Source organism: Panicum hallii, chromosome 3, assembly GCF_002211085.1.
Source record: "Panicum hallii strain FIL2 chromosome 3, PHallii_v3.1, whole genome shotgun sequence".
NCBI lineage: Eukaryota > Viridiplantae > Streptophyta > Magnoliopsida > Poales > Poaceae > Panicum > Panicum hallii.
In genome coordinates this window covers 35,159,115-35,166,812 of record NC_038044.1, presented here as the reverse complement: position 1 = coordinate 35,166,812, position 7,698 = coordinate 35,159,115, and the positions used below count along the sequence as shown (strand labels likewise).

General features: G+C 52.9%; 1 protein-coding gene across 1 annotated transcript in view; it reads right to left on the bottom strand.

Moving 5' to 3' along the window:
• Positions 1 to 4,515: 4,515 nt before the first annotated feature.
• LOC112885407 overlaps positions 4,516 to 7,698 on the bottom strand; it is a 45,727-nt gene continuing 42,544 nt past the window's right edge. The window contains exon 2 of the mRNA XM_025951034.1: positions 4,516 to 4,921. Coding sequence (XP_025806819.1) covers positions 4,516 to 4,921 — 406 coding nt within the window. The remainder of the gene's footprint in view (positions 4,922 to 7,698) is intronic.

The window sequence follows — 7,698 nt, the reverse complement described above, 5'->3', positions numbered from 1 at the left end:
ATAGGCTTACAGTATTAAAATGCAGTATGAAATTGTATTTAAAAATGATAGGATGTTCATGTTATACTTGCCTTCCTTAAAGTTCTCCTGCTGCTGCTCAAAGACGTCTGAAGAAGGTGGCTCTTGGTACTCCTCCGATGGCTCGACGTCTACTCACGATCGTAATGTCAAATCATGGTCCACACATGCACATACATACAAACAATGGCAAAAGATAAGAAATAGTACAACAATACAGTAAAACAGCACACAAAACTAAGCTAAAACTATTCTGCGCGTTAAAATGATCGCGTGAGCGCAAAAACCATCTAAATCGGAGCTAAGGCACGAAATCTAGGGTTAAAACAGGGTCCAGGGTCTTTTCTGTAAGAAAACAGGAGGTTCTAAGGGGTTTTGCGCAAAAACCGAGGGTCTAAACATAATTAAAGGGTAGATCTAGGGTCTAACCTGCGAAAAACACAGGAGCGGGACTGCGGACCCAAATTCCAGAAAACTCAGGGGGCTCCGGTGCTAAAAACAGGACTTAACTGGAATTTCTTTTGAACCGGGGTGGACTGCGGGTTGATTCCAAGGAAGTTCAGGGGCTCTTTAACGAAACTGCCATGGCTGAAGGGGTATCTTCTAATCTGGGCGGTTGGATCTAAATCTGACGACTCGGACACGTTCCAGTTCGGATGGTCCGATCTGCACGGCAAGGGTCCGGACGGTCTGATCTGGATCGGACCGGTCCGATCTGACAAGAACGCGGCCGGCGGTGGGAAGGCTGCCGGAGATTGGTTTCCGCGGAAGCGCGTCGCTGGAGCTGGGCGAAATCATTACTCCGGGGGTCAAATCAAACGGGGCTTGGGTCTGTCGCGATCAGCGTGACACGCGTGATCCACCTGAGGCACTTGTGGGCCTCGGGGTTGTTCAGGATTGCGCGCGCGGCGGTGGAAGCGGGTTTGCGCGGCGGAGCTCGCCGGCGTGCGGCATTCCGGCTACGGAAACGGGCTAAGGTCCATGACATCTAGCGCAAAAGGACCAGGGGAATGATGTGGTGCTCACCGAGGGCTCAAACTGGCCGGAGAAACAGCGTAGGGTGGTCGGCGGTGAGGGCCGAGCGGCGGGGATGGGCGGCGCTCGCGAAGGAAGACGATGCAGGGGCCTCCGTGCTTCTGGTCACCGTGGGTCAACTCGTGGAGATCCTGCGAAGGTCCTACGGAGGTTAGGAAGGTCTAGGGATCACCGACGGCGAGGAATCGCAAGAGCGGAGCAGGATACCGGCAGCGGTCCTCGGGCTCGATTCCAGCGCGGGCAGGACTCGGGGTCGAGGGTGGAAGCCTCGGGGAGCTTCCTGGCGGTGAGGCGAAGCTGAGGTGGGGGTTGGCCGAGGCTGGGGCGCAACAAGGCGGCTGGCCCACGGCGGAGCAGAGGTGCTGCACGGCGGAGCAAACGGCCGGTGGTGCTAGGGATTCGGGGCGGCTGCAGTGTAGCGGTAGGCCACAAGGAGGGTTTAAGGGAAGGGTTACAGGGGCCAATTAAGGATGGGGCCGGCGGTTTGGGCGTGCGTGCCTCGGTGGAGATTGCGGCCGTGATCCGCGCGGGAGAAGTGGATCGTGCAACCGCTCGGCGCGATCCTGGCTCGGGGAAGGAAGCTTCTGGAAGGAGGGCACGCACAGGAGACTGGCCGATGGGCTCGTGCTCGGGTACGGGGTGGAGCGGGGCCACGTGCAGCGACGGCACGGCGGGGCGGAAAAGAGAGAACCGGCGCGGGGAAGAAGAAGGAAAGGAAGGAGATGGTCACCGACAGGTGGGGTCGGACTGAGGGAATGACTGAGAAAGAAGGGGGCTGCGGAAATGACTGAGAAAGAAGGAAATGACTGAGAAAAAAAGGAATGACTGAGAATAGAAGGAATGACTGTGAGAAGAAGGAATGACTGACCTACTTTCCTGTTTCCTTCCTTTTCCTTTTTGAACCAACTCAAATCCATTTGAATTCAACACAAATTTGAATTCAACTCCTATGCACTCAACCAAATAAAACTTATGCACCAGCATGAATGTACAAACATGTTGAGCTAAAATAAATTTTAATTCTTTGTGAATTAAATTATAAATAAATGCAAGCTAGGCAAAATAAATCCTTAGAAAATTACTGGAGCCCAATTAAATTCATTATAAATCTCAAAATTTTACCTTAGGGTGTTACATGGGAGAACCTCATCGAGGAGGTAGGCCAAAAGAGGCACCCACCAGTCATGGTTTGTTACTGCTATGTCGGCCGCAGAAGTCCTGACCTCCATCATAAAGCTCGGGGCCGGTTGTTGCTACGCTGGCCTCCATCGCAAAAAAGTCGAGGGCGGTTACCGCTACGCTGGCCTCCGTTGCAAAGAAGTCTGGGGTTGTTACCGCTGCGCTGGCCTCCGTCACAAAGGAGTCAGGGGCGGTTACCGCCGCGCTGGCCTCGGTTGCAAAGCAGTCGGGGGCGGTTACCGCTGCGCTAGCCTGTGTTGCAAAGCGGTCGGGGGCAGTTACCGCTGCGCTGGCCTCGATCGCAAAGCAGTCGGGGCCCCCGAGCACTCGGCTGGGGCCCCCGGGCACCGAGGCGGATGGCCCTGAAGGCGGATATTGCTTTATGCGGATCGAAGGTGCGTGTAGGTCATTGATGAAAACTCCATTGGGGATAGGATCCCGCTGGGCTGCCATCTTAGCGAGTACATCACCATCATTATTGCCCTTCCGCAGGATGTGATGCAACTCGATTCCTCAGAACTTGTCCTCCAGTTTACACACCTCCATGCAGTATGTGTTCTTGAGGGGGCTCTCGCAGTTGGACTCCTTCATGACTTGATCCACTACCAGTTTAGAGTCATCATATACATAGAGCCGAGTGGCCCCGAGTTTGATAGCTATGCGGAGGCCATTGATGAGGCCCTCGTATTTGGCAACATTGTTTGAAGCTGGGAAGTGGAGGCGGATGGCGTAACGGAGCCTATTTCCCTTGGGTGAGATTAGCACTACGCCAGCCCCCACGCTGAGTCCCATGACCGACTCGTTGAAGTATAGGGTCCAGTACTCATGGGTGACATCTAGAGTTGGGGTTTGGACCTCGGTCCACTCGGCGACGAAGTCAGCTAGGGCTTACGATTTGATAGCGGTGCGGGGGCGTACTTTATGTCATAGCCCATGAGCTCGAGTGCCCTGAGATGCATCTCATAGTGTCACGGCTATGGACGACCTCTTCGAGTGGAAACGAGGTGACAATGGTGACCTCATGATCGGTGAAATAGTGCTGAAGCTTCTTAGTTGCCATGAGCACAGTGTATAAGAGCTTCTGCACCTGCGTGTAGCAAGCTTTGGTCTTTGTGAGTACTTCGCTGATGAAGCACACCGGTCGTTGGACCTTCAGCACTCTGCCCGGCTCCTCCCTCTCGACCACAAGGGCAGCGCTGACCACGTGGGTGGTCGCCGCAAGGTAGAGTAGAAGGGGCTCCCATCGCTCGGGAGCAATGAGGACTGGAGCCGAGGTCAGTAATGCCTTGAGGTTGTCCAAAGCCTGCTGGGCCTCATCCGTCCAGACAAACGCATTCGACTTCTTCAGGAGTTTGTATAGGGGCATGCCCCGCTCGCCCAGTCGAGAGATGAACCGACTCAGGGCGACCAAGCAGCCAGTGAGTCGCTGCACACCTTTCACATTATGGATGGGGCCCATCCGGGTGATGGCTGTGATCTTTTTAGGGTTGGCTTCGATGCCGCGCTCAAGCACTATCTATCCGAGTAGTTTCCCCTTCGGAACCTCGAAAGTGCATTTTTCAGGATTCAATTTGACGCTAAACCTTTGGAGGTTAGCGAACGTGGCATCCAGCGTGGCGATCAGATCTCGAGCATGAGGTGCTTTCACCAAAGTGTCATCCACGTAGACGGTGACTGTGGGTTTGGTGGCCCAAGCTGGTCGGGCTGTCGTGGCGGGTCGATCTGATTAACAAAGCACCTCTGCATGCAACGCTAGTAGGTGGCGCTAGCATTTTTCAGGCCGAACGGCATGGTGAGGTAGCAATATGTGCTGAATGGGGTAATGAAAGAAGTCACAAGCTGGTCGGATTCTTTCGTCGCGATCTGGTGATAGCCCGAGTAGGCATCCAAAAAAGAGAGGATTTGGCATCCTGACATAGAGTCAAGTATTGAGTCTATGCGTGGCAAAGGAAAAAGATCCTTGGGACATGCCTTGCTTAGGCCACTATAGTCAACACACATTGTCCATTTCCCATTCTTCTTTTTTATAAGGACGAGAATTGCAATCCAGTCGGAGTGGTACACTTCCTTGACAAAACTGACTGCCAGGAGCTTAGCGATCTCCTCACCTATGGCCCTGCGCTTCTCATCATGAAAGCTGCACTGGTATTGGTGCACGGGTTTGGAACCCGGCTTGATGCGAAGCTCATGCTCGGCAACATCCCTCGGAATGCCAGGCATGTCAGAGGGCTTCCATGCGAAGGCATCACAATTGGCGCGTAGGAAGTCACCGAGCGCGCTTTCCTATTTGGCCGGGAGCTGGGACCCGATCCGCACAGTCTTGGTCGGCTCATTGGGGTCGACGCCGACTACTTTGGTGTCATCTGTCGTGCAGATGGCACTGGACAAAGTCAGCTCATTGGAGTCGGGGGCGCTTTCCGTCACTATCCGTTGAAGCTGCTGGAGCTCGACGGAGTTGGCGAGGGCGGTGGCAAGCTCAAAGTGCTCACGGCTGCAGGTGTAGACATGCTCGAAGGAGCTGCTGACCGTGATGACGCCGTTCGGCCCCGGCATCTTCAACTTGAAGTAGGTGTAGTTGGGGACCGCCATGAATTTGGCGTAGCCCGGACGCCCGAGGATGGCGTGGTACAATCCCTCAAAATAGACTACTTCAAAGATCAGGGTCTCGGTGCGGTAGTTGCTATGGTCACTGTCACACCCGATTTATAAGAACATAAACCGAGCAATCATATATGCGCCAGGATCAAGTCACGCATATATACAACAGAATCATCAAGATATCACAGCACGTATCTCAAAATAAAAGCGTATAAATTATAAATAAATATCTTTATTACAACTGAATCAAGAATCAGTTCAAGGAATGTGGAAGCGTAAAATGAATACATGAAGAACAGGGCGCCACAGGGACGTCGGCTGGGAGACAATGCCTAGAAATCCTCGAGTCCGTTGATGTAGTCCTCCATGTTGCCTGGTACTGAATAGCAGTCGAAGATATCCCAAAGAGAACAGAAGAGTAGAGAAGGCAAGTGTGAGCACACAACTTGTACTCAACAAGTATAACATGAATTATAGGCTCTACGGTTAGCTGACTCAACTGCATTAGCTTTTAATCTTGGCAAAATTTTATTAAACCAATTTACTACAAGTGGATGAATTACCATAACCCAAGTTGCATAACAATTAATCAAAATTAATCATGAGTCTACTGAAAACCAAGCCAAACCACCAAAGGTAAACCCCACAAATCAGACGGAGGATCTAGGCCACTCATGACCGTGAGCACAGCTAGTATACCAGTTTTACACTCTCGAGAGGTTGCTACAACTTTACCCACAAGTCGTGAGCTACGCTAGTTGTTCATCACACTTCCTTAGGTGAGATGACTAGTGAGTGCCCTACGAGACCTTTACAAAGAATCACGTTAGTAAGGTGTAACCGCTAAGGTTTCTGGATCAGCAACGATGGGGCCCACCTCACGGGGGTACAAGCACACAGCATAGACCAAGCCGGAGGAGCAGGGACCATTGAAGCTTACCACCCCTCTTGCCCCGCAGGTAAGTTACTCCCAAACCAAAATGACCTAATTAGTAAGTCAAGACCGTCCCATTCCAGTCTTGTGGTTGCACGGTTGTACTAGGTTGTCGCTCTATGAACCGGTCCTTATGGAGAGTGGCCAACCAAGCACTAAGCACCGTGCTGGCCCTCTAAACCAAGTTTCTATAAAAACATATTTTAACGAGACGTGAGCCGCTCAAGCACACAGCACAGAGGGCTACTCTCGGAATCAAGTTGCATATACCATTAATCAAATTAATTACAAAGGACCATTATATGTGAGAGCGCAGCACCTAGCACAACTAACCAAAATGCAACCCAAGGTATTTGTATAAAGGATAAAAGTGGCTAGGCAATCCTTATAGGCATACAGAATTAAAATACAGTATGAAATTATATTTAAAAGTGATAGGATATTCATGTTATACTTGCCTTCCTCAAAGTTCTCCTACTGCTGCTCAAAGGGCTCTGAAGAAAGTGGCTCCTGGTACTCCTCCGATGGCTCAACGTCTACTCATGATCGCAACACCAACACATGGTCCACACATGCACATACATACAAATAATGGCAAAAGATAAGAAACAGTACAACAATATAGTAAAACAGCATACAAAACTAAGCTAAAACTATTCTACGCGTTACAACGATCGTGTGAGCGTGAAAACCACCTAAAATGGAGCTAACACACGAAAACTAGGGTTAAAACAAGGTCCAGGGGCTTTTCTGTAAGAAAACAGAGTTCCAGGGGGTTCTGCACAAAAACTAAGGGCTTAAACCTAATTAAAGGTTAGACTTAGGGTCTAACACGCAAAAAAACACAAGGCATGGATGGCGGGTACTAATTCTTGGAAGCTCAGCGGCCTAAACCTTAAAAACTGGACCTAACTGGAATTATTTTTGAACTAGGGTGAACTGCGGGTTGATTTTTGGAAAACTCAGGAGCTCCTTAACAAGATTACCAGAGTGAACCAGTATCTTTGGCTTCGGACCACTGGATCTCGATCGGGTGGCCCGGGTCTGCTCGGTCACGATCTAATCCTGACCGCTCGTTACAGATCGGGCGCTCGGGGGGTTTGGGCTGCAGAGGTGGCGGTGCTGGGTCGCCGGAGATCATCTTCCATGGCGGCGCGCGGCTCGGCTCACCGGACTTCGCCCTAAATGGCACTCTGGGGGTCAAAACTACTCGAGCTCGTGTCTGGAAGGTTCAGTGCAGCATGCGTGATCCACCTAGGGCTACTGCGGAGCTCGGGGAGGGCTCAAGCGGCGCGCACGACGACGGGGGCGGATCGGCACAGCGGCGCATTGCCGGCGCGTGCGTTCCGGCTACAAGAGCGAGCCTTGGTCCACGAAATCTAGCTCAAGACGACCAGGAGGATGATGTGGTGCTCACCGAGGGCTTGAACGGGCCAAAGAAGCAGCGCAGGCTGGCTGGCGACGAGGGCCGAGCGGCGGGGATGGGCGGCGCTCGCGGGGAGAACTGATGCAGGCGTCTCGGGGCTTCTGGTCACCGTGGGTTGACTCGTGGAGATCCTGTGAAGGTTCTACGGGGGTTAGGGAGGTCCGGGGATCACCGGCGGCAAGGAAACGCAAGGGCGGAGCAGGATACTGGCGGCGGTCCTCGGGCTCGATTCCGGCGTGGCAGGGCTCGGGGTCGAGAGTGGAAGCCTCGGGAAGCTTCCTGGCGGCGTGGCGGAGCTGCTGCGGGTCTTGACCGGAGCTGGGGTGTACCGAAGCGACGGGTACACGGCGGCGTAGAGGCTCGGTGCGGCGGAGCAGAACGGGGCAGCGGCGCTAGGGTTTGGCGTGGCTACAGGGTAGGAGATGAGGTGCAGGAGGTCCACGGGAGCCAGATAAAGGCCGGGCCGGGGATCTCGGCGTGTGGGCCCGGTGCTAGGGCTCGCCGGAGA